This window comes from Felis catus, chromosome A3 (assembly GCF_018350175.1).
Source record: "Felis catus isolate Fca126 chromosome A3, F.catus_Fca126_mat1.0, whole genome shotgun sequence".
NCBI lineage: Eukaryota > Metazoa > Chordata > Mammalia > Carnivora > Felidae > Felis > Felis catus.
Genome location: NC_058370.1, coordinates 14,976,028 through 15,001,520, shown reverse-complemented (window position 1 = coordinate 15,001,520; position 25,493 = coordinate 14,976,028). Strand labels below are relative to the sequence as shown.

Here is a 25,493-nt window from a genome sequence, read left to right as displayed (position 1 = left end):
CCTGGGTGGCTCAGTGGGGTAAGCCTCAGATTCTTGTTTTCCGCTCAGGTGATGATCTCGCGGTTTCGTGGGTTTGGGCCCTAGTTGGGCTCTGCGCTGGCAGCCCAGAGACTGCTTGGGGTTCTCTCTCTCCCTCTCTGACTCTCCCCTACGCACGCTGTCTCTCTCTCTCTCAAAATAAATAAACTTTAAAAAAAAAAAAAAGAATTAAGCCACAAGAGGGCAGAAAGCCAGTCAATCTCAGTCTGTATCCCCAGTGCCTAGGACCGTTGCCTGAAACACAGGAAAGCTCTCAAGATGTGTTGAGTGAATGAATGAGTGAATAAAACCCAGGTGTTTAGGAGACCCCAGCAGAGGTGGGCCCGGGCTCCTGGAGCCACACACTGGGGCCCCCGGTGTAGGGACAGCTCTCAGCTGCGGGTGGGATCCTCAGGCGCTTCCCGGAACTGAGAGCCCATGGACTTGAAGCGAAATGGCTACATTCAGAGGCTCAGCACAGCGGGCACTAGGACCCTGCGCGGCGCCGCGCCCGGTGGGGGGCGGTGGACGGGGGGGAATCCGCTCTTTCTGTCTGCTGGAGCCGGGCTGCAGCCACTTGTGCGATCTGGGCCCGTACCGCCGCCGCCCGGCTCCTTTCCGCACCATGAGCCGCAGGTTCACTGTCACCTCACTGCCCTCCGCGGCGCCCGCCGGGACCCCTGACTTAGAGTCCCAACTGCATTCGGCAGCCGATCTCCGCCACCTCTCTGGGGAAGACGCCAAAGGTAGAGGCCGCAGGGGGCGGGGCCTGGCGGCGTGGGGGCGGGGCGAGAGAAGGGGCGGGGCCTAGGTGGGCGGGTCTTCTGTTGGAAGGGGCAGGGCCAGGGATTTGACAGTGGGGTGGTCTCAGCCTAGGGCCAGAGATGGGAGAGGAGCGGGGACCTAGAGGGGAGGGAAGGAGGCTGGATGGGAAATGGTGAGGAGAGGGGCCAGATTCGAGGTGGGCGGGGTCACAGGGAAGAGGGTGGGGCTATAGGCGAAGGGGCGGATCTTGCGTTGGAGGGACTAGAGTCCAAAGGGGGCTGAACTGGAGGGCACCAAAGGGGCGGGGTCATTTCGGGTAAGGGGCGGGACCGGAGAGGAGAAGGTGAAACCAGGGAAAGAGGAGGGCGGTATGATTAAGGGGTAGGTCCAGAGGCAATGGGAGGAAGCAGGATATTTCTGTTTGGGGGCAGAAAAGGGCGGGGCCAGAGGGAACGGGTTGTGCCAGGAGGATTGGGGTGGGGTCGAGGGCGGGAGGTAAAATGAGTCCGGGTCGCTGAGGCTGGTGCCGGCTAGGCAGGTGATTGGTGCCTGGAGGATCTTCCAATCCTCGGCTTCCCTGGAGGGGACAGCGCCTGGGGATCCCGGGAAGGAGATGGAAGAAAGAGAAGTTACTTTTGGGCCGCTAGATCTTGGGAGAACTCTGTGGGGTCTCCAGTCCCGACCCTTGGGGACCCATTGAAGTCCCTCTGCTCCAGCCCCAGAAGAGGGTTGGGTGGAACAAGCTCAGGCTAGATTGGGGGCGTCTTCTTCGAGGAACTATTGCTGTTGTCTCGTAATGGAAGTTACACCCAGGGTACGGAAGAGGAGAGGGGAAGGAGCCTTCTAGCTCTCAATGAAGAACTAGCACCCTGGATGCTCTCACAGCCTCCTCCCCAGGGGGCACTTGTCAGGGGTCCCCTTCCTGGCTCTGAGCCCCTCAGGTCTGGAAGAAACGCAGCGAATCGGCTTGGAGTGGCCCCAGCACGGGGAGGAGGAAGAGCCTCCCCGGGCCGCCAGGGGTCGCTGCTGAGCCGCAGGTGAGCTCACCAGGACTGCAGTAAAACTAAGCACCAACCACCCTGGAGGGGGCCCTTTAGGAGCTTCTTTAGCGAACCCCCTCGTTGTGTAGATGACCAAACGGAGGCCTGGATTTCCTCAGGGCTCCAGCCCCTGAACCAACCGCCTCCTGGACATGACCACTTGGATTTCTTGGGGTCCCTCCATTCTTCATATTTTCTGTCAACTGTCTGTAGCCTTTCTTATTTTCATGAATGTCCTTTCCATCCTTATAATTTTAAAAGTCAGAACTCCAGGAGCTACTCTCAATGCCTCCTTTTCTTTTCCCACCAGATCTAATTGGTCCTCACATCTTGCCTACCCCTCCCCCCCAACTGATCCTGAATCTGTCCCCATCTCTCTTCCTGTCACCATCACCCTGTACAAACCTCCATCATTTCTCCCAAGGCCTCAGCCACGGCCACAGCCTCCTCACTGGTCTGCCTGCCTCCAATCCTGTCCTAATCATCCTCCACACAAGCTCCCCATCGCTTTTAGGATAAAGGCCAAACCCATAGTCCATATTTGAACTCTTTTCCTCATTTGCTCCCGGGCATACCTGTCCGTGTTCATCTTCCCACCTCCATTAGCTGGGAAACTCCTACTCACTCTATGGGTTATGGCTCATTTAACCACTCCTGAAAACCCTTTTCACTTTCCCTTGCTTCCAGGCAAAGGCAGTCATTCCTCTCCTGCCCACCCACTGTACCATTAGAGCACGTGTCCCAGTGGATGCAAGTTATTTACTTGTATGTCTCCTACAACTCAAAAGCAGGGACCATATCCTTTTATCTTTGTGTTCTGAGTTCCAAGCCCACAGCCTGGCACTTAGTAGGTGCTTAATGTTTATCAGACGAGAGGGGAGTGTCTGGAAGCTTCCGTTTCTCCTCCTCTTGCTCTCCTCTCCTCCCATTTCTCATCCCCTGGCCTGAGAATAAGATGGCCCTCTCTCTCATTCCAAGGTGATTGATCGGTCTTCCCATTCCCATTTCCAAGCTCCTGAATGTTGAAGTAAAATATGGCTCTCAGTTTTGGGTGTGCAGGTATGTGTGCAAACTGGATGTGAATCTGGAATGCTGTATGTTCGTGGCAGAGGTGGTGTGTGTGTGTGTGTCTTTGTGCGTCTTGAGGGAGGAGCATCCCACGCCAGCTCTGATGACCTGTGGGGCGGTCAGTGAGTCAGAGCTTATATGTGTCACTGTATTCCGGGGTGTTGATGGGCATGTTGATGTATTTCCGTGTTTGTCTGTGGAGTGGGTACCTGTGTGTATGAGATTATTAGAAGTTTCATCTTGGGAATGCTTTGGGTGACTTTTAACCTCTTTGGCCCCGAGACAGCGTCCAGCACCTCCTCCTTGCTAGGTTACTGCATGGGGAAGTAGAAAAGGGCTCCCTAGGGGAACCCAAAATCTGGTGATATCTTTCCCACAGCTGTTCTCGTGTTCACCTCTGGCCCCAAGGAGATGTTTTCCCCACCTCTTGTCCTCACCCAGGCCCACGGGGACAGATGGCAGCATGTGGAAGGTAGAGTAGGGTTGGGAGACGTTTGGCAGGTCACTTGTGTACGAGCATTGTCTTTAACTCTGGACCAAGCGAGTGGAGTTTGTCCCCGGAAGTGCCTCCTGCTGCCGGAGGATCAGCTATAGTGGGAACATAGCTTAGAGGGGTGACAGCAGCAAATCAGAGGCTGATCCTTGAATCCACCACTAACCCTCAGCTGCAGCCCCCATACCTCATTTGCCTCATTGGTACCATGGGGAGATTGACGGTGACTTGGCTGGCTAGAAGTGGACCCAGGGCCAGTTGTTACAACTCTGAACTATTTCCCCACCCTTTTACACCACTTCCCACTGTGCCTCAGTTTCTGGTGGAGGGAGACAGGGTACTGGAAAGAACCCTGGGCCCGGGTTAAGGCTAACGGGGGTTGAGATGTGTTCCCATGAGTGACAAGGAGCCGCCTTATGCTAGGGGGTAGACCACGGTACAGCCCATCCACGCGCTAGCTCAGCCTCTGTGCTGTGGCCTTGGGCACGTTGCTTCCCTGTCTGGGCCTCAACTTCCTCATCTGTAGTAAAAAAGATTTGAACAGGAAGCTATCTGAGGGTCATTCTAGCCCTAAAAATGCTAGGATTCTTTGATGATCTAGAAGGGTGAGGTTCTCTGCCTCTCCCATACCCAAACCTCATATTTCAGTCTCTATCTGTAAATTGGGAGGAATGACACTGAGTTATTGGTATAAATATATGATCCGGAGATCTCCAGCCTGTTCAGGTTGTTGTGCAGTCACCCCTTCCTCAAGCCAGGACTCAGAACCTTACAGCCCAGTACCTCAGCCCAAGGTGAGCCCTGGGAATCTCCATGGCAACAAACTGGTTATGAACGGGGCTGCAGTTGCCATGGTGACGGGCTGCTCTCTCTCTCTCTCTCTCTCTCTCTCTCTCATCCCCCTCATCTCCCCTCCCCTCTTCTCAATGAACCAGAGCGATCTGCTGGGCACCAGCTCTCCAGGTGGGGTGGGGGTGGGGGTGGTGGGTGCAGTGAGAAGGGGGTCCAGATTGAGAAAGAGGGAAGACGGGTTGAATCTGTAGGGGAATAGGGGGCTGTTGGGGTGCCATTGCCATGGTGACAGGGCTGCAGCCTGTTAATTAAGCCCCTGGTTGCCACGGAGACGATGGTGGTTGACGTGCTCTGCGGCGAGCCCTGTGTGTGTGGGGTGTGCTATGCGCTGGACTCATCAATTCACTGAGAGGGTTTTGGGTCTGGAGGACCGGCATGTAGTTTGGGGAGAGAAGAGTGAAAGAGGGAGTTTGGAGCCTTGGCTCCAGGAGGCCAAAGCTGGGGTGGGTGGCTTAGGTCATGGGGGTAATGATATGCAGATAAGGATGCACAGGGATTAAGCCATAAAGAGGAACGCTATGCCTGCCTCGTGTGGCAAGAAAATCCAGTCAGGTGGCTCCAGCTTCCTCCAAATGGCCTCCTACTCTGGTTCCCCGGATGGAGCCCTGGCCTGGAGGTCAGGGAGCTGGATTCTAGTCCCCAGTCTGCCACACGTTCACCCCATGAAGAAAATTTGTACCTTTCCGCTTCGAGGCTTTAATTTCCCCGTAAATGAGGGGTGGTCAAAAATAACTTATAAAGTCTCGTCCAGTTCCCACATCCTGACACTCAGGCAGCTTCTGTGAAATTTGTTTCTCTGTGAGAAGCATAAGGTGGGGCGGGGGGCCGTGAACTTTAGAGCTTTCAAATTCAGAAACGGGACCCTTCCTAGCTCTAGCATCTTGTGTGGGTTTAATGAGAGCATCCCCCTAGCCCTAGGGGAATCTTCCTAGGGCTCTGGGTGGAGATGAGATGCTAAGCTGACAGCCATGTTCCTGGGGCTCAGGGCTGAGGGTCACCTTACTGGTGACCTTACCGGCCAAGGCCAGGCTGGCAGTGCAGAAGATGCCTGCAATGTGTTTTCTCAAAGTCTCGTGGCAGAGGGTTGGCCTGAGGCCAGAATAGGTATCAGTCTCCTTCAGAGGCAGGGGGTGTGAACTGAAGGGGCAGGGTCTCCCCTTGGGTCTGTCTCCTTACTTGGTCTGGGCTCCTTAGGAAGGGCTTCAAGGCTTTAGTCTGAGATAAATGGAGTGGGCACTAAGAGGTTTCAGAGTGGGAAGAAGTCCCTTGGATTTATGTGGCTTCACCCTTTCATTTTGCAGATGGAGATACTAAAGCCCAGAAAGAGCAACTTAATTTTCCCCAGGGATACACAGAATTTGGGGGCAGACGGCAAGAGAACATCACTATCTCTTGAATCCCAGATGTCCTGTGAGATAGAGAAGCTCTGGTGAGGGTGGGCGGAGGGGGTATCCAGAGGAAGAGGTATCACTTCTGCCTTCACCTCTACTCCCCTGGGATCTAGGTTCCTCCTGTGGGTGGGCTTAGTCCCTGAGTGGCCAGGGCTCTGGACCACAAACGGATGGAAACAGATCCAGGGGAACGTCCCAGATCTGAGATTGCTGGAGAAAAAAAAATCTCAGCCTTTAATTTATTTCACAGTACTTCTCGGACAAACATGCTACACATTTTGCTATGTTACCTGTCCCTACAGAGTAGTGGAAAACCACGATGCTGCTGCTCGTGGTGGTGATGGTGGGGTGTGTATGTAGCGGAGTGTTTACGAATTCTTGAACACTGTTATCCACCTGCTGTCCTTTTAACCCCTGCCACCACGCCAAACCCATCTCACCTTTTTTGTGGTTTTCTCCCTGGGAAAGCCAAGAAAACCAATTCTTAGACCTTGTCTGAATAGCTAGCTCTCCATCCTAACAAGTCCTTCCAGCATCCACAAAACCCAGTGGCAGTGATACCTTGTTGGTGGATCCCTCAGAAGCCCCTTTCCGTCAGCTGCCAAAAACTGTGATCAACCTGATCTGAAGCCACTGACAGATGCGTACAAGGACTCTGAACAGCAGGCCCTGTCCGTGACTCTGAAAAGCCGTGCCCTTGAATGGGGTCTCCAGTCATGTGGATGGCTTTTTAGGACCCTTGGAGATCTCTTGGGCCTACCTCCAGTTGCAAGGGGTACTTCAGTCCTGCACCTCTGAAGCCTGACCACAAGAGAAAGGAGACAGCTCATTTCAGACTGATCCCTGTTCCCTTTTTAGTAGCCAAGGATCGGAGATGGCTGAGCAGTTTGGTTTGAATGTATCTTTGTCCCTTCTATTGGAGGCAGGACCAATTTTAAAAGAAATTATGTTGAAGAAGACTCCTAAATTGGAATAAAGCAAACTGGATTTTAGACCGAATCCTGCCATTCACTGGCGTAGTGTCCATAGGCAGTAATTTCTCCTCTTTGGGCCTTAAGCTTTTTTTTTTTTTTTTTCAGTCCATAAGGTGAAAGCTGTCTATTAGATAAGATGATTGATGTGATCCTCTCCAGCCCTGGGACTCTCCTGGAATTTAGAGGGCTAGTGCCGGGGGTTAGGGTGAGTCTGAAAATAATTTCCCCTTAACCTGCTCTCCCCTTTGGGTGTTTAGATCTTCTGGAGACACAAACGGTCCAAACCTGGGATGCTTCTTCCTGAGATGTCTCCACCACTGGCTCAGGTCTGGATTCTAGGGGTTGTGAGAGGTCCCAATCAAGCTTCTGGAGGACTGGTGTCAGGGGAGGGGGAGGAACACAGAGAGCATGCTGGCTCTGGAATCCTCAGAAAGCAATCCTGGATTAGGGGATTAGACACTCCTGCCCCAGGAGAAAATCTGGTCCCAAACCGACTGACGGCCTCATTCCTCCCTCCCCCACTCTGTCCCTGGCCTGCCTCCTACCAGTTTGCCCTCCCTGGAGGCTGTACCATCCTAGTGGGGAGTCCGAGATCCCTAGAACCTTACCGCTGCCTTCTCTCCTCCTCATCGCATCTCTTTCCCAGGGTCATTCTGTAGTCAGAGGGCCCCTGCCTTGGACTCCTGGGATTTGTCTTGGGGGTGAGATGCTGGGATGCAGTCTAAACACAATGAGAGGGTTCACTGCAACTCCTCAGGTTCCACTCCTCCCATTTTAAGACAGAATGAGCCAGACAGCTCAGCCCAGTGACCCTGAACCCCTGGGGGCAGCACAGGGCTTCAACTAAGGGCTCTGGCCTCAACACACCCCAAGTTCCAACCTCTTGACCAGCGATTTGGGAAAGGGTCTGGTTTTCCACTCTTCTTCAGGGCTGGCCTCCCCAGCTCTGCAGGCAGGATCCCCAGAGACCCGTATTCCATGGCGCCCCACCCCCGCCGCATCAGTACTCCTCGCCTTCCCCCTAGGGGTCACCCCAGACCCCTAGCCAGGCAGCCGCTGCGGGGCCGCCTCCCCGCGGCCGCGACCTAGTTCCCTGCCGTTATTTTTAGGGCGCGGGATGGCACCTGCCCACGTGCCGGCCCCGCCTGCGCCGGGGAGTGGGGGGCGGGCGGAGCTGCGTCTGCTCGTGGGAGGCGAGGCCCCCGTCCCCCGCAGCACCCCCTCCATCCCACCCGTACAAGCCCCCAGTTTTCGTGCGAGGGGGCCTCCAGCCGCGCTCTGCCCTCCCCTCGTCTCCTCTTCTTCCTCCCTCTCGCGCTCCCCCCCAAAACCCCGCCAGTGGCTCACGCCTCCTGCATACGGGATGAGGTGAGCAGCGCCGCCGCTGAGAGGGGGCGCGCGCGGGTGTGAGCGTGTGTCCGTGTGCGAGTGTGTGTGCGCCGGGCGGGCGGGCACTGCAGCTTCTTCCTCCGTGGAGCGGAGAGCGAGAGAGAGCTAGAGCGAGCGAGAGAGCGGCGAAGGCGGGCAGAGGGGCGCGGGCGAGGCGGAGCAGCCATCCCCGGGCCCGGCGCCGCGCCGCCACCATGCTAAACAACCTGACGGACTGCGAGGACGGCGATGGGGGAGCCAACCCCGGTAAGCAGCGGCCCGGGGGCGGCGAGGGAGGGGGCGACGAGGAGAGGAGGCAGCTCTAGGGTTAGAGGCAGAGCGGGGGCCGCCTCCTTCAGAGAAGAGGCTGGGACTGACCTGGGCGGTGGGCGCCCACGGCGGCCTGGAGCCCTACTCCATTGGAATGCGCCAGGCGCTGTCCAAGGTGCTGGAATGCGCCGCGCCCGTGGCAGGGCTGGGGGCCGAGGGGGTTGCCAGTGCCCACGGTCCGGGGGCAGACGTGGGTTAGCTAAGCGGGGGAGGCGGTGGGAAGGGGATGGAAGAGCTAGAATGGGCTGACGTGGACCTCGACGGGCGGGAGGAAGGGTTCCTTTCCTCAAGAAGGGACCCTGGCGTCCTGGCGCAGAGCGTTGACCGGCGACGCGGGGAGGGGGTGGGGGGGGTGCAGTCTGCTGCAGTCCCTCGCTCTGAGACTTTCAACTGAAAGGTGGGGGGAAGGTACCCATGGGGGGTTGGAACCATATGACAGCCCCCGTCCGGGCTGTGGTGTCTCCTTAAGGGGACACTTGGTGCAATCGGGGGCCCCCCTCCCCCAAAGCTGCCGGAGGTCCGACCTCAGACTGAAGCGTACCTCCTCCGGAGATTTTCAGCTCTACTTTGCGGAATCTCCCTCTCCCTCTCGCATACCCATGGGTTCCTATTCAGGACGGGAAGCAAGATCACCCTCCTTTCTTCCCTCTTTCCCCTTCCTCTCTCGGTACACTGGGATGGCAGTGAGGTTTCCAGGGCGGGGCAAGGGGGAGGTTTTCTAGTCTGCTCTGCTAGCTTCCCCAGCGAGGCCTCAGGAATGGGGTCCCAGCAGCTGAATCCCCGGCGCCGCCGCGGCGCGGACACTGCGGACGCGCTGCGGTGGGTGCGGAGACTCGCTAGGAGCTCGGGGGCTTGAAGCAGGTCCTTTTGCCGCTCCTGCTTTCTGCCGCCCTCCTCCACAGTTTCCCCGCTCTGAGGTCTTCGGGCCAGCCACCCCCTCGGGCTCCCAGGCCCCCCGCCGCCCCCCAGCGGTCTCAGCCATCCATCACGGCTGTCAGCCGCCCCCACCCCCCACCCTCCAGCGGCGCTGCGTCCCTTGCGCACTAGCGCGCCTCCCGCTCCGGCTGTCTGCGCTCCGCGCTTTCAAACGGTCCCCTGGGCATTGCTTGACCCTCTGGGCTGAGATTCTTGCAGACCTCCCCGGGGGATGACCAAAGAGCCCCAAGGACTGAAAGAGCGAGGTCTTCCAGGGACTGGCAGCCTAGACTTGAAGTCTTCCGGATCCTGGATCCAAGTCAGAGCCAAGTGGCCGCTTGGGAAGGCTGTGGGCACCAGGGTCCCCAATTCTTTGTCTGAGACCCTCTTTTCCTTCCTGACGTTGAGTGGTATACAGAGGTCAGAACCACCAGCTAGCCAGCTAGTTCATCCATCTCCCGGGTGACCCTGGGGTTACCTCATCCCGTAGCCGACCCCCTCCCCAGCAGGCTTAGGCTCCGGGGGAAGAGGGTTTGGCAAAGTCGAGTCTGCGACAGATCCAGGCATCCCGACGCGGTGCCCCGGGAACGAGTGTGTGTGTGTGTGTGTGTGTGTGTGTGTGTGTGTGTGTGTATGTGGGGGGGGGGTGTCATTTCCATCTGGGATCCCCTTCAGATACCTCCATTCTGAAGACAGGGACTCAGCCTGAGAGAGAATCTCTGCTCCCCCCATATACGGGGTATGGTCCTATCCCCCAGCCCTGATTTCTCTATCCTGAGATTCCTGCCTTACTGGGCCTTGGGGTTTCCATGGGGTCTCCGGAGGCCTAGAAAAGAGGCATCTATCTATGTGTGTGGAACAGGAGTCCAGCTAAAAGCTCCCTTCCGTTCTACCCCCTCCCCATTAGTTACTAGACTCTGAGTGTAGCAGGTCCATCTGGAGACTTTCTCTCTATGTGTAGGGTCCAGGACCTGGTCAGGAGTTTGGGGTCCCAGAAAGATAAGGCCTCCCGGCGATGCCTGAAGGTGATGGTAGGGGGCTCTAAGGACCTGCTGGACTTGAGGGAAGAGGGACTATCAGATTGAGAGCCTCTGCCATCTCTGATTTTAGGTTCTTGGGGATGTAGGGGAGGACCTGGGAATGTGAGGTGCTGACCTCAGGGAAGTGGGAATAGCCTGAGCAGGAGGGTTCATCCGGACTAAGGAAGAACCCAAGGATACTGTGTCTGGCCCCCACGCCTCCTATCCCCTTGGGGTCTGACGCCCTCCCCCACCCCAATCTGGTTTGGGGATTCCCCCAGGCCTGGCCCCAGGCCCCCGGGGGAGGCTCCTTAGCCCTCGCCGCTCGCCTGTTTCCTCCCCGGGAGCTCTGGCCGCCGCAGCTTAATTGAAAGCCGATTCGGGCTGAGAGCTCCCAGGGGGCGGGGGCGGGGGCGGGGGCCAGGCGGAGAGGGCTCAGCCTCAGTCTGGCCCTGCCTCTCGCGCGCGCGCCACTCGCCGCTACCCGGCAGCCTGCGTCCTGGCTCTGGGGATTCGGGGCGAGTTCCCCCTTCGCAGTTCCCCCTGCTCCTCTGAGAACTCCTGAAGCTCACCCCTCTCCCCTCGACCAGTGCGCCCGCCGTTCCAGGGAGGGGCCGAAATCAGCCCCCCGGCAGAGGAGGCCGGCGGCCTGGCATCCCGTCCAGATGGCAGGTGGAAGGGCGGGACCCAGGACCAGCCTATCGAGCCGCCCTCTCCCCGGCCCTCATCTCCTAGCTGGGAAACGGCCCCGAGTCTGGCTCCGCGCAGCGCGTCGCGTTACATAAGCGGCTGCGGGCGCGTGGCCGCCTCGGCTCGGCGCTGCGCTCTCGGCCCGCGCGGTCGCCATGGAGACCGGCGCGGGACTCCCTAGAGCCGGGTCTCGGGCCAGGACGACCCCCTCGCGGCCCGGCGCGTTCCCTGGGACCCCAGGAAGGAGGAGGGGCTTGGGAGGGGGCGGGAAAAGTAGAGGGGAGGGGCTCTCGTGGCCTGTAGTCCCGGCGCGGAGCTGACGCGGCGGGGAGAGGTACCCAGTGCCACAGGAGGCAGGGCCCCTAAGTCTTCCGGCTTGGGGAGAGGTGTGGGATGCGGAGGCCGGGCTGGGTGGGGCACCACGAACATGAATAATAATCGTACTTGTAATAGCAGCAATAGTTCCGCTTATGTGCTAGGCACACCCAATAGGCGTTATTCCCTTCAGCCTCAGAACAGCCCTGTGAGTTAAGCACAATTATTATCCCTTTGCAAAGGAGGAAACTGAGGCTTAGAGAGTTTAAGTGACTTGCCGAACATGTCGGCAAGGCCAGTGAAGCTGGGACTGGAGCCTAAATCTTGACACCCCCCCCCCCCCAGCCCTTTTCCAAGAAATTTGTTATCCCCCTGAACCCTTCTTGTTCCCACAACCCAGTGTGTTGATGAAGCATCTTGTCGGCATTTTTAAAAGGAGGAGGAACCCACTTCTCTTTTATTTCTCCTGTTCTCTGGCCCCGGGCAGCTCTTCTGAGATCCTGGGGGGTCAGGAAGGAAGCCGGGGGGAATTTATCTCCAAATACTTTTTCCTCCTGAGAAAGACTCCCCCCCCCCCTCCCCTTAGCATCTATTATGTGCCAGGTTCTCACTGGGAGGACAGATCTGCTATTTCCAGGCACTCAGATATGTGAGGAGAAGAACGAGCTGATGGTGGCTCCCTGTTTGGGGACCAGGAGCTCCTGGCTTGATCGATGAGGTGGAGGTGGTGGCAGGAGAAGGTGGTGGGTGTCCCTTGAGCTGGTGAGGCATCGCTTCCCCCTTCCACAACTTTGAGTCAGGATGAGACTGGATTTGTAACAGGTCATGCTCTAGGGGTGGACCCTGGCTGGGTGACTAAGGAAGATTTCCAGGAGGTAGGGAGGAGAAAAACGGGGGAGGATTGGGAAGATGGAGGTGGAGAAAGACATGACAGGAGACCAGGGGACAGGAAATTCAGAATATGTAGGGCCTCAGGTTCATTTGGGATTTGTTTATTGGGGACTTTCTCCAGATGTCTGCTACTGGGATTCAGCCCTTGAGCTGAGAAAGGGTGACGGCTGAAGCCAAGGGAAAGTGCCTATGGGGGTCTCCTATGTCTCTTTGAAAGGACCTCTGCTAGGGGCCCAAAAGACTTCCTCCTTGGGTGATCTCATCCAGATTCATGGTTTCACACATTTCCTCCACACATTGTCATGGGTTACCCTCATCTCCTTCTCCTGCGCAGCCTTTCTTCTAGGGCCCAGGCTCTGTATATCCAAGAGCCTTCTGGACATATTCACTTGAGTGTCCTATACTGCCTTTCCCTCAGTCAAATTCAGCTTCTTACCCACCCCCAGTCTCTGCCCTTCCCACATCTATTAAATAGCACCATCACCCACTCATTGACCTATGCTAGAAACCCCAGACATTATCCTAGGTTTCTCCTTCTCATGTCCCCAAACATCTGGCATAAAAATATGTGCCAATAATTCTTGGGTCTGTCCGTTGTCCTGCATTGCTCTGGCCTGGGTCATCCTCAGCCCTTGTCTGGATTACTGAAAGTCTCAAACTTTCTTTAGATGAAATTCTCCATCTAAAGGCCAGAGTGATTGCTCTAAAACACAAGGCTGTTCATGGCACCTCTTTGGCTGAAACTCTTCAATGACTTCCCATTGTCCTCTGGATGAAGCCCAAAATCTTTAACATGGCCTGCTAATCGTTTAAGGACTGAGTCTACACCTTCTGAGGCTCATCTTTTCATAGGTCACTCTCCACCTTTCAGCCCCTCCCTCCATGTCCCTCCTTCAGACTCCAGCCAGATCAGGCTTCTTTCAGCATCTCTGACCCACTCTCTTCACTCTTCCCTCTGGGCCATCGAACATGCTGTTCTGCAGTTCTCTGCCTGGAACACCCTCCCGCCTCCCTCCCAGCGTAGCTCTTACTCATCCTTCAGTTCTCAGCCTACTTGTCACTTCCTCTGGGAAGCCTTCCGTGACCTCCCAGGCTGGGCTGAATGCCTCTCCTGTATTCCCACAGTCCCTTATTCATCTCCTATCACAGAATTTACCACTCTGGGTTGGAAATTCATGAATACTGTTTTATCTCTTCTGCCTGTGGTTTCCCTGAGGGCAGAGATGGTGTCTTCGTGTGTGTTTTACTCCCTCTCCCTCCCATGCTGATATTGGCACATGGTAGAGATCCAGTAAATGTGTTGACTGAAGATGCATGAGGGGCATAGGGGATGCCACATGGGTCACTTCTCCAAGAGGTAAAGTATCCTTTGGTCCTCAGGCTTTAGTATTCTCTGCCTTTGTCTCTGGGAAAGAGCATGCTTTCACCCCAGAACACCAGCGTGGTCCCAGTTATGGTCGAGGAGGGGCACCTGGAGAGTCTAGAGTGACCTAGTGAATGAAGAAGGACCCCCCAAGGGCAAGAAAGCACTCACATCTTCATTAAAAACCTACTACGTGCCAGGGAATGCACTAGGCTCTTTACACATCCTGTCAACTAAAATTCTACAAGGGGGGGCATTACTGTTAGCTCCGTTTTTCCAATGTGCAAACTGAGGTTCAGAGAGTCAAAGTGGCCACATAGCTGGATGCCCAGGCAGAAGGATGGCAACCCATTGGTGCCAGACCCCTGACTCCTCTGCCTTCTCAGGTGATGGCAACCCCAAGGAGAGCAGCCCCTTCATCAACAGCACTGACACAGAGAAGGGAAGGGAGTATGATGGCAAGAATATGGCCCTGTTTGAGGTGGGTTGCTAGTTTGTGTGACACCCCATTCATCCGCCACTCCCTCCCTCTCTCCCTCTCTCCCTCCCTCAGGGACAGTGTCCTCCTCTCCATTTCCTTCTCCTTCCCTTTACCCCTGCTACTCCCTCTCCTTATCCCACATCCACTTTCCCTGTTCTCTGTGCTTTTTCCTCCTCCTTCCTCATCTCATTCCACCCCCAATGGTTTGCTTTCCTCACCCCCATCTCTCTCTGCCTCCTACTATGTAGCTCGCCTCTCCTTTCCTGGGCCCTTGTGTCCTAACTCTACCACCCCCACCTCCACAGGAGGAGATGGACACCAGCCCCATGGTGTCCTCCCTGCTCAGTGGCCTGGCCAACTACACCAACCTGCCCCAGGGAAGTAGGGAGCATGAAGAGGCAGAAAACAATGAGGGTGGAAAAAAGAAGCCAGTGCAGGTGAGGGCCTTGCGGGGGGGGGGGGGGGGAAGGGATGGGGGAGGAAGAAGGGGTGGAGGGGACAAAGGGTGGGGGGACAAAAGAGAGTCAGTTGAAGGGGTGGATGATGGAGGCAGAGGGATAGGAGTTGGGGCTGAGGGTGAGGAAGGGATAGAGGTGGAGGGAGGAGAGGGGAGGGAGGGTAAAGACCAGAGGAAAGAGGGATGAAGGGATGGGGACGGAGAAGGGAGGGGAGTGGGGGATTGAAAATAGGGGGGAGGAGGGGTCTGGGTGTTCATAGTGACTACGGGCTGCAGAAACTGACACTGGCTTCCCCGGCAGGCCCCACGCATGGGCACCTTCATGGGTGTGTACCTACCATGCCTGCAGAACATCTTTGGTGTCATCCTCTTCCTGAGGCTCACTTGGGTGGTGGGCATCGCAGGCATCATGGAGGCCTTCTGCATGGTCTTCATCTGCTGCTCCTGTGTGAGTGACACCTCCCCCTCTCCTGACCGTTGTGGCAGACCAGGGACCTGGGGTGGGGGAGGGGAAGGGGCAGCACGAGACCTGAGTGTTTTGTAGGAATCACTGCGTATGATCTTTGAGAGTAAATCAGGTCTGATTGGTCCTTCCTGCATCTCACAAGCTGGTCCCTGATAGCCACTAACCAGGTTTTGCCTGGATCGTGTGTGTGTGTGTGTGTGTGTGTGTGTGTGTGTGAATGGGTGCATGTATAATTACACAAGTAATGCAGATTCATTGACGAAAAAGATAGGGGTGCAGAAGGAAATAAAATTCACCTAGAAAACCCCAGTGGTTAACATTTTTGTAGGCCCAGACTCACAAAAAATGGGATTATGTGTCACAAACAGCTTTGTAATAGAATCCTTTCCATCCTCCCTAGAAAATCAAATATTCACGGAACACCTACTTCTCATCATGTTTACATTTCTTCACACATGACCCTTGAGCCACCTCTGCATGTGAGGTGGCCGCTACTGATGGTAGAACGCCTATTTTATTTCTTTTTAAGTTTTTGTTTTCACAAAATTTCAGACATACAGAAAATTTGCAGGAATAGAACAAATATCCCTTCCACCAGACTCCCAAATGTTAACGTTATTGTATTTATTCCATCCTCTCTGTAAGTACCTTTTTTCCCCTGAATTTGAGAGCAAGTTGCAGACATTATGCCTCTTTATCCTAAATCCTTCAGTGTGTGTTTACTAAAAATGAGGACATTCCCTTATGTAACCACAGTACAATGATCAGAGGCAGGAAACTAACACTGATACGTTAATAATGTCTTAATAGTAACACATTAATAACGTTTTATCTGCAGGCCTTCTTCAGATTTTGCCAATCATGTCCTCACCAACTGAAGAAAATTCAAGATCACGTTTATGCTCATTTATGATATCATGATTCTAGCCTCCATTAATCTGTAACAGCTGCTCTTTCATGACATTGACACTTTTGAAGAGTATGGAGCAGTTAGTTTGTATGATGTCCCTTGATCTGGGTTGGTCAGATATCTCCTCATGACCAGATTCAGCTTAAGCATTTAGGCAGGAATACAGTACACCTATTTCATAGATGAAGAAACTGAGGCTTAGACAAGTGAAGTGACTTGTCCCAGATCAGACAGCTGGTCAGAGGCCAAGCTGGGATTTCCAGAGGTCTCTGATGCTATAGCTTGTGCTTCCTCCATGTGCATGGTGAATAAGAGATTTTCTTGACCAGAAGGACTTGGCAGGGGTAGAAGTTGGAACAGGACCAGAGAGAAGCTCAGCAAGGACTTGTGGGTTTGGCAGGTGTTTATGGGGTATAAGGTTTGGCACTGACCCAGGGCACTGCGGCCCCTGCCCTAGCTGCCACTCTGATGATCTCTCTCCTTGCAGACAATGCTCACGGCCATCTCCATGAGTGCAATCGCAACCAATGGTGTTGTACCTGGTATGTGATGGGGCTTCTTGGAGGGGAAAGGGGTCTGGTTGGTCAGGAGGGGGCCCAGATAGTTGGAAGGAAGGACAGGGCCATAGGCTTTGGGGTCATCAGGACCAAGAGAGGCAATATTGAAGACCTGGGGGCTGGGCTATGATGTTTGTGGGGTAGGTGGGGACAGTGGTATTAAGGGGGAGGGAGGGAGGGAGGCAGTTGATGGAGTTGAACAGGGCAATGCAAGATCTCCCTTTGCCTGAGACCCTCCTCTCCGTCATCCTATTTTTCTGAGCCATGACCTCCTTAGAGGGGTAATTAGCAACATGGTAATTAGTGCTGCAAAATCCACTCAGAGTGGCTGGCTGAGTCTCCCACCAGTCGTAGGGCTGTAGCCTGTAAGACGTGAGGCACAGAACAACCCCTTTCCCACCTCTGTCCTGGAGCCCCCTCACCCCCAGTGGCAGCCCAGTGCCCCTTGAACTTCTCACTGACATTAGGTTCTTTCTGCAGCTGGCGGCTCCTACTACATGATTTCCAGGTCTCTGGGCCCAGAGTTTGGGGGCGCCGTTGGCCTCTGCTTCTACCTGGGCACTACATTTGCTGGGGCCATGTACATCCTGGGCACCATCGAAATCCTGCTGGTGAGAGGGGTTGAGGAGGAGGTGTGGGGCCCCAGGCTGTCCATCAGTTAACCAATGCTCCCTGGACACCTCCTAGGGAGAGGTCCAAGCCACTCAGTGAGGCCAAAAGGAAATCAGATGTGGTTCTGTCTTTAAAAAATTCACAGTCTAGTTGGGGAGACAAGATACAGTAATTACGTAACGTGAACAGCTGTCGTTCATCAGGCACCCACTGTGCTCTCAGCAGAGTTCCAATTGCTTTACAGTCATTATCTTGAATCCTCACAAGGATTAAGTATTATTATGCCCATTTTACAAATGAGAAGCTCAGAGAGGTGACATGACTTGCTCAAGGTCACTCAGCTACCAAGTGGCAGAGGTGGGTCGATAAGAGTTAATAGTGGTAGAAATAATTAAAGTAATGTCACACAATAGCTATATCTGGTGATTGCCTACCATGTGCCTGGGACTGTGCTGATTTCTCTGTGAATGTTAATTGTGCAGGACTGATGACCAATGGGTTGCAAAAGAGAAGAAGGATGTGAGGGAGCCGAGTAAGAGACATGTTAGGAGTAGTGACTGATGAGAAGAAATCAGGGTGCTGGGCAGTGTTTGAAGGAGAGGCTAGTGATGTGGGTCTCAGCTCAAAGCAATTCTGCTCAATGCACAAAATTGGAAAAATATCAAAGAATGTAAAAAAGGAAATAACAACTGCCTGAAGAAAATCACCATTAACATTTTGGTGTATTTCCTTCTTTTTTTTTTTTTTTTTTTTTTACCATGTGAAATTGTATTCTGTCCTTGTAAAATAGACTCCATAGATTTCCCTAAGTAACTAGAAACTCCCTTTGTAATATCATTTATAAGTGAAAATAACTTTTTTAAGAATATAAACATATCAACATTCAGTCTAAAAATTTTAGAAAATACAAATATGCCGTAGGAATAAAAATGATCACATTTACTCCTATCATTGGATGTCATTTCCAGTCTCATACTACTGTAAATATACCGTGATGAGCAAGTATTTTCCAAAGCTCTTCCTGCACGTCAGGTTATATCCTTGGGGGTGATTCTTAGCTGGTTCTTGCTGTGTCACTCACCTGACCTCCTTGCCCCCTTTCCACAGGCTTACCTCTTCCCAGCTATGGCCATTTTTAAGGCAGAAGATGCTAGTGGGGAGGCAGCAGCCATGTTGAACAATATGCGTGTGTATGGCACCTGTGTGCTCACTTGCATGGCCACTGTGGTATTTGTGGGCGTCAAGTATGTCAACAAGTTTGCCCTTGTCTTCCTGGGTTGTGTCATCCTCTCCATCCTGGCCATCTATGCTGGGGTCATCAAATCTGCCTTCGACCCACCCAACTTCCCGTAAGTGCTGTTGCTCTGAGTCTAAGGCATTGTCCTCCTCCTCCCTGGTTAGGTTTCAGGGTCTGCGACGCCAGTCTCTGCCAACCTCCCTCTCCTCATCTCTCAGAATCTGAGTCCTTGTGGATTTAGAGCAACCTCCCTTGGGAAGTAAAATCTCTCCTTGTTTGGGGGAAATCTCTACAGGGTGGGATAATGTTTCTGGAGGTGGGCAGAGTTTCCCTTGTGAGGGTCAATTGCTTGCTGGTGGAGCAGAATTGGGAAGAACCAAGTGGGATTATTTCTGAACGGATGATTCTGGGTTAGAGAAGCATTTCCTGGCAGGAGACAACTTCCTGGAATAGGGCACCTTATTAGTGTTGGATACCTTCTCTATTGGGGGAAAGGTCACAGAAGAGAGGGTCTAGAGTCTCAAATCTTTGTGGGTCCTGCCTCTTTCTTGAGGACAGATTCCCTTAAATCCCACCGCCCAGGACTGCACACAGAGACTGCTGTCCATGGTTCTGAAACATAGCATTGTACTAAAGTCGTGGTTCTTTGCTGTGGCTGCATATTAAAATCACTTGGGGGAGCTTTGAAAAAAAAAAACACCGATTCTGGGCTCCATCCCAATTAAATCAGGATCTCTGGATATGGGGCCCTGAGATCTGTGTTTTTTAGAGCTCCCCTGGTGGTTCTATTGTGAAGCCAAGGCAAGGTTATGTCCCTCCCCCATCTTCCTCCCTTGTTGCTCTCCCTAGGATCTGCCTCCTGGGGAACCGCACACTATCTCGCCATGGCTTTGATGTCTGTGCCAAGCTGGCTTGGGAAGGAAATGAGACGGTGACCACACGGCTCTGGGGCCTTTTCTGTTCCTCCCGTTTCCTCAATGCCACCTGTGATGAGTACTTCACCCGAAACAATGTCACGGAGATCCAGGGCATCCCTGGCGCTGCCAGTGGCCTCATCAAAGGTCTGGGGGGAGGGAAGAAGGCTGGTGTCCAGGGAACACTACAGGGATTGTGGGTTAAACAGTCAGGATTAAGGAACTCTACTTGGGATTCACTTAAACTCAATCAGTTTTAATTGAGCACCTACTCTGGGCCATCTTTCCTTGGCGTCTTGGAGGAATAGAGATGAAAGGGAGCCTTCAATATCTTACTACCTAGTAGGAAAGAAAGTCATCAGTTTAAACAAGTATTCACCACTAATCATCTCCGTGGTGTCTAGCACTGTGTTAAGCACCAGGAACATGATATAAATAAGTCACAGTCCTTGGCTTCAAGGAGTCCAATGGTGGACACAGATGCATAAGCAAATAAATTACAGTATGAGTTGATGTGCCTTCAATGAACAGAGACCTCTCAGGGGAGGGAGTGGTCGTGTGTATAAAGGGGCAAGACAAGGCTTCCTAGACTCATCTGAGGAGGGTTTTGAAGGAAAAATAAGAGATTTTGAGTTATACTAGGGGGGTAAAGGAATTAAGGCAGAAGAACAGCTTGCCTGAAAGCATGCAGACAGAGAAGAGCATATTGTGTCCTTCCAACCACAGATAATTTGGTATGACTGGGGCATAAAGTACAAAGGAAGGAGGGGCAAGAAATGATGTTGGAGAGGGTGGCATAAGCCAGATTGTGGCAGGCCTTGGAAGCCATATTGAAATGTTTGAACCATGTCCTGAGGGCAATGGGGGCCATGAAAGGGTTTCAAATAAGGGATGGACATGGTCAGTGTTATTTCTAAAGGTTCTTTTTGGCTGTTAATATGGATGAGGTAAAGGGAGAGAGAACAGGGAGTCCAGGAGGAGGCTGATGCTGAGTTCAGGTGACAGATGATAGTTTTCTGATCGAGAGTAATCGAGTGATGTCCATGGGAGTGGAGCAGTGGTTCTCCCCCAGGGCTGTTTTGCCCCCCAGGAGGCATATAGCAATGTCTGGAGACATTTTTGGCCATCGCAACTAGATGGTTGTTACTGACATCTAATGCATAGAAACCAGTATTTTGCTAAACATTCTACAGTGCTGTAGGACAGCCCTCCACAACAAAGGATTATCTGGCCCCAAATGTCAGTAAGGCTGAAGTGAGGAAATCCTGAAAAGGAGAGGAGGGGCATATTTGAGAAATATTTAGAAGGGATAATAGACAGAAATTGGAGATGGTTTTGAAACAGATATGGGGAAAGGGAACAGTTGAGGGCAATGTAAAGCTGTCTGAATTAATGATGGTGCCATTTACTGAGATAAGGGATACAAAAAAGGAGCTGGTTGTGAGGTGGCTGGCCAGTGAGACCAGTTTGGGACATATTGAATCAGTCTGAGATAGGTCTTTCTGTGTCTTTTTACCCCACTAGACTGGACTATTTGAGGGCAAGGACTAGATGTGATTCATGTGCAAAGCCTCTGCACATGGCCTGGCCCAAAGCAGGAGCTTAGGGAATGTCAGTGGAAATAAAATAGAGCAAAGGCCTTGAAGGAGTGAGAAGTGGTTGACCTTGACCCTTCTTTTTCTGCCCACCCCACCTCCTGGCCCTGGAGTTCTGGTACCTTGACTTCTGGTCTTCCTCCTAAGCATCATATCTCCTCCCCACAGAGAACCTCTGGAGCTCCTACCTGACCAAGGGGGTGATTGTGGAGAGACGTGGGATGCCCTCGGTGGGCCTGGCAGATGGCACCCCTGTCGACATGGACCATCCTTATGTCTTCAGCGACATGACCTCCTACTTCACCCTGCTGGTTGGCATCTACTTCCCCTCAGTCACAGGTGAAGGGGAGCTCAGAGAGGGAGGACTCTGCCTGAGAGTGATGGGTGGAGAGAGTCAATGATGATGTGGGGAATTTCTTAGTCCAGCAATCTCATCACATAGGCAGGAGCCAAAATCCAGTTCCCATTGCACAGATGAGGGAATTAAGGCCAGGAGAAGCCATGCCCAAGTTCTCACACCAGTCAGTATGCCAGGACTAGATCCCAGATTTCCTGGCTCCGAGGCTGGTGTCCTTTCTTCTTGTTCTGTCTTGTCTCCTGTGGCCCCTGTACTAGCTGCTCCTCTATTCGCAGGGATCATGGCTGGTTCTAACCGTTCTGGAGACCTACGGGATGCCCAGAAGTCAATTCCCACCGGCACCATCCTGGCCATTGCCACCACCTCTGCTGTCTGTATCCTGCATTGCTGGGCTGGGACCACCGTGGATAGGGAGGGCTGGGAGGAGGGCAGCTGAAGCTGCTGCCTCACCCAGCTGGCCTGGGAGCAGAAAGGGGAATGTCATCCTGGGGATTCTCCTTCATCCTCTGCTACAGACATCAGTTCTGTTGTTCTGTTTGGGGCCTGCATTGAGGGGGTCGTCCTGCGGGACAAGTAAGTAAGGGAATTGGGGCTGATCCTGTTCTGGGTAGTGGGTGCATGGGGCCAGGTTTTGGGAAACAGACCCCGCAGAGAGTGTTGAGTCTGTGCAAGGGGACTTGTGGGAGGGAGATCACAGGCGATTGCTTGCAAGCTCACCTTCTTATATTTTATCTTTCTCCTGTCACTCCAGCTCAAGAAACTTGGATGGTGTCTCGTTGTTTTTAGGATAATGCTACTTTCCTTTTTTTTTTTTTTTTTTTGCTTTAAAATCTATTAACCCATTTAACATTTCTTAGATATCTATATGTTGGTCGCTGTCCAGTGTTCTAGGAGAGAATAAAAATAAATAACACATGCTTTTTGTCCTGAAGGAGCTCTTTGGGGGCTGATAACCATGCTCAACAACAGACTTGAAATGTAGAGCAGTAGGAATGGGCTCTGGTAGTGCACAGGAGGCCGTAATCCAGTCTTCAGAGGGTTGGGGAAGAGGAGGTGATGCTGGAAGTGCCTTACACACATTTTCCCACTTATCTTTCTCACTTTAAATGTTGAGTAGAGATCAGTTAGGTAACTAGGAGTGGGAAGGGCATTCTAGGTGGTGGGAACAGCATGAACAAAGGTGGAGGAGAGAAACAGTAGTGTGTGCGTGTGTGTGTGTGTGTGTGTGTGTGTGTGTGTGTGTGCGTGCGCACACATAGGTGCCTATAGCTGTAAGAAATTCAAGCTTCTGGAGACTACACATTTGAAGGGTATGGTCACGCACCACTAGGAGGGTAAAGTAGGAGGTCTTGTCACAGAAGTCAGTTTCCATGGCTCCATCCTGGCTTCTGTAAGGTGGGGAATGGGGACATGCGTCTGGAGCCAGTCCTGGAAGCCTGGTTTTTGGTACCAGGAAATTAGAGCTTTATTTTATTAAAAAAAAAAAAATAGAGGAAACCCTGAAGGGTTTTAAGCAGGGGAGTGACCTGGCCAAGTGGACAATTTGCATATATTACACTTATTGGCTTTTAGGGTAACTTAATCTCCACTTATTTCATTTAATCAGAGACCTCCCCCCCCACCTTGGGGTGCCTGTGTGGTTTAGTTGGTTGAGCATCTGACTTCGGCTCAGGTCATGATCTCACAGTTTGTGGGTTCGAGCCCCACATTGGGCTCTGTGCTGACAGCTCAGAGCCTGGAGCCTGCTTCGGATTCTGTGTCTCCCTCTCTCTCCCTCTGCCCCTCCCCTCCTCAAAAAATAAATCAACATTAAAAAAATTAATCAGAGACCTCCCACAGAACTGCAAGGGATTCAGCAGGCCATCCGGTAAAACCCTTCATCTGATTTTGGAGTCCTTCAGCAACAGCCCATTTGAGCACACCTCTGCTTGCACACTCCAGCCACAGGGCTCTCTCTACCTACTGAGGCAGCATCATTCAATTTAAGATAGTGTCACTGTTAAAAAATGCTTTTCTATGCTTCTCACATTACATATCATTACCATAAATGAGGCCAGAACCCCATTTTTCAGATGGAGACACAGGTTCTAATAAGCCAAGAGATTTTTTCCAGCTTAACATATTACAATATTGACCATTTACTAGAATCACTATTAGTGTCTTGTTCCAGGCATAGTGCAAAGCATTTTACCTGTGTTGCTTCCTTTTATCTTGTCACCAATCATACGAGATAGGTTTATAATGATTCTCATTTTATAGCTGAGGCAACTTACCCAAGGTCACACAGACAGAAATGCCCAGGACATTAGGAGCTTTGTCTCCCCCCTTGCTCCTAGAGAGCCTAGTCCTGTGATGGGTGTACAACTGGTCCTGGGGTTGGTGTGGGAGACACGCCCTGGAGATCCAGGTGGCATTGCTCACCCAGCATCTCCTGTCCCCTTGCTGCTTCATTCCAGGTTTGGCGAAGCCGTGAATGGCAACCTGGTGGTGGGAACACTGGCCTGGCCATCCCCTTGGGTCATTGTCATCGGATCCTTCTTCTCCACCTGTGGGGCTGGGCTGCAGAGCCTCACGGGGGCCCCACGCCTGCTGCAGGCCATCTCCCGGGACGGCATAGTGCCCTTCCTGCAGGTCAGTGAGGGGTGGAGTGTGGGAAGAAAAGCCCATCCATTATACCGGTCAGCCAAGCCACTGCCCGGAGAGGCCACCGGGTGAGCCAAGGCCCCCTAGGGCCCTGCTGCTCTGCACTACCAATACGAAGAATGGGTGTACCTTATTTAGGATTTGGCCCATGGTCAGTGCTATCTCTTTGGGCAGAGTTGTCTGCTCTTAGGGGAGAAACCATTAGCCCTCCTTTGGCTGAGTGATCAGGCAGGGAGGTAGCCAAAGGGCGAGTGTGGCTCTCTCCATGGTGCTTAAAAAAAAAAAAGATTTATGGAGCATACAGTCATGGCCACTTGCTGGCCCCTGTAGCTCCTCTCCATCTGTCCTACAGGTCCTTCTTTTCCCCTTAAGGGGTCATTTGAACTTCATTAACTGAAGTACCAATGTCAGAGTGGGAGAGACACAGCCAAAGACTGGCCTCCCCTTGGGTAAGGGTGAGGAATACAGCATCCTCTCCCTACTTCCTCACTGGTTAGGGGATTCCTGCCTCCATTGCACTGGTCCCCAAGACTGGACAAGAGAGACAAGAAGTGCCTAAGATCTCAGACCTCTATGATGGTTGCTCTGTCCCCAGGTCTTTGGCCACGGCAAAGCCAACGGAGAGCCAACATGGGCCTTGCTCCTGACGGCCTGCATCTGTGAGATTGGCATCCTCATTGCATCCCTCGACGAAGTTGCCCCCATCCTCTCTATGTGCGTGCTGGCCTCTTGCCCTCCCCATCAGCTCTGGGCGGGGGGGGGTTGTCTCTCTACCTGGATCCTCCAGTTGTGACCCTGGATAGCCTACCCAATAGTGTAACAACCTGTCTTTTGTTATATGAAGATTCACTCCCACACACATCAGGGTGTGCTGAAAGGGGACCTGGCCCTTGAATCCCATTCCAGAATGTGATCTGGCCACCTCCTCAGTTTCTTATCCTCTTTCCCCCGCTTTCTTTCCCTATGTTTCTCTTTCTGTTTCTGCCTCCCTTTGCATCTCTGCCTCTCCTGGGGCCTTTCTGTGTTCTAGGTTCTTCCTGATGTGCTACATGTTTGTGAACCTGGCCTGTGCCGTACAGACACTGCTGAGGACCCCCAACTGGAGGCCACGCTTTCGATATTACCACTGGTGGGTGCCCTGTGCCCTTCCCTGCCTAACAGAACACTCTCCTATCTCCACCCCCACCCCACATCACCCTAGCCCATCCCCTAGGTCTAGGGGTCCCAAAATTTAAAAAAAGGAGTCCAGCTTTTGTAGCCCAAGTAGCAGGAGAAAGGTTCTGGAGAACCTTATAACCACAAATAATAATATAACACAGTCGTGAATAGTCTTGGCTATAGTCCCTCCCTCCCCACAATGCCCAACGTCTTTCAGTCTAGAAGAGGAAACCTCAGTGTCCTCAGCTGTGAAATGGGGATGACAACTGCACTGACCTCAGGGGCCCTCGTGAGTGTTACAGGGTTTAGTGCATGGAAGATTCTTATTATGTGGAGCCTGGGGCTCTTCTGATCATTTTACTTTATGGTCCTTCATCCTCACAATAGGCCTGTGGGGCAGACAGGGCAGGAATGACCATGCTTGGTCTACGGAGAGGGAACAGGCTCAAACAGGGGAAGGGAGTGGCCCAAGGTTACTCAGAAAGTCTCCGGCAGACCTGGACTTGAACCCAGGCTGCCTGACTCCCATCTCAGTGCTCCTGCTTTGCCAGTTACCTCCTCCTGGGGACACACTCTTCCCAGGAGATCTTGCCTACAACTCTCTCCAGACACC

The 25,493-nt window shown here is 53.1% G+C and overlaps 1 protein-coding gene across 5 annotated transcripts in view; it reads left to right on the top strand.

Moving 5' to 3' along the window:
• Window positions 1–594: 594 nt before the first annotated feature.
• The window catches only part of SLC12A5 (solute carrier family 12 member 5), a 36,740-nt gene continuing 11,841 nt past the window's right edge, over window positions 595–25,493 (top strand). The window contains exons 1-14 of one of the 5 annotated variants that reach the window (XM_045053525.1): window positions 595–764; window positions 13,879–13,973; window positions 14,279–14,410; window positions 14,732–14,878; window positions 16,294–16,348; window positions 16,844–16,974; window positions 18,083–18,324; window positions 19,062–19,273; window positions 20,890–21,060; window positions 21,355–21,453; window positions 21,595–21,652; window positions 23,536–23,710; window positions 24,318–24,436; window positions 24,753–24,851. In XM_045053525.1, the coding sequence (XP_044909460.1) occupies window positions 644–764; window positions 13,879–13,973; window positions 14,279–14,410; window positions 14,732–14,878; window positions 16,294–16,348; window positions 16,844–16,974; window positions 18,083–18,324; window positions 19,062–19,273; window positions 20,890–21,060; window positions 21,355–21,453; window positions 21,595–21,652; window positions 23,536–23,710; window positions 24,318–24,436; window positions 24,753–24,851 (1,856 nt within the window). In that variant the 5' untranslated portion in view covers window positions 595–643. The other 4 variants (XM_023251177.2, XM_023251179.2, XM_023251178.2 and 1 more) reach the window with 4 other exon arrangements.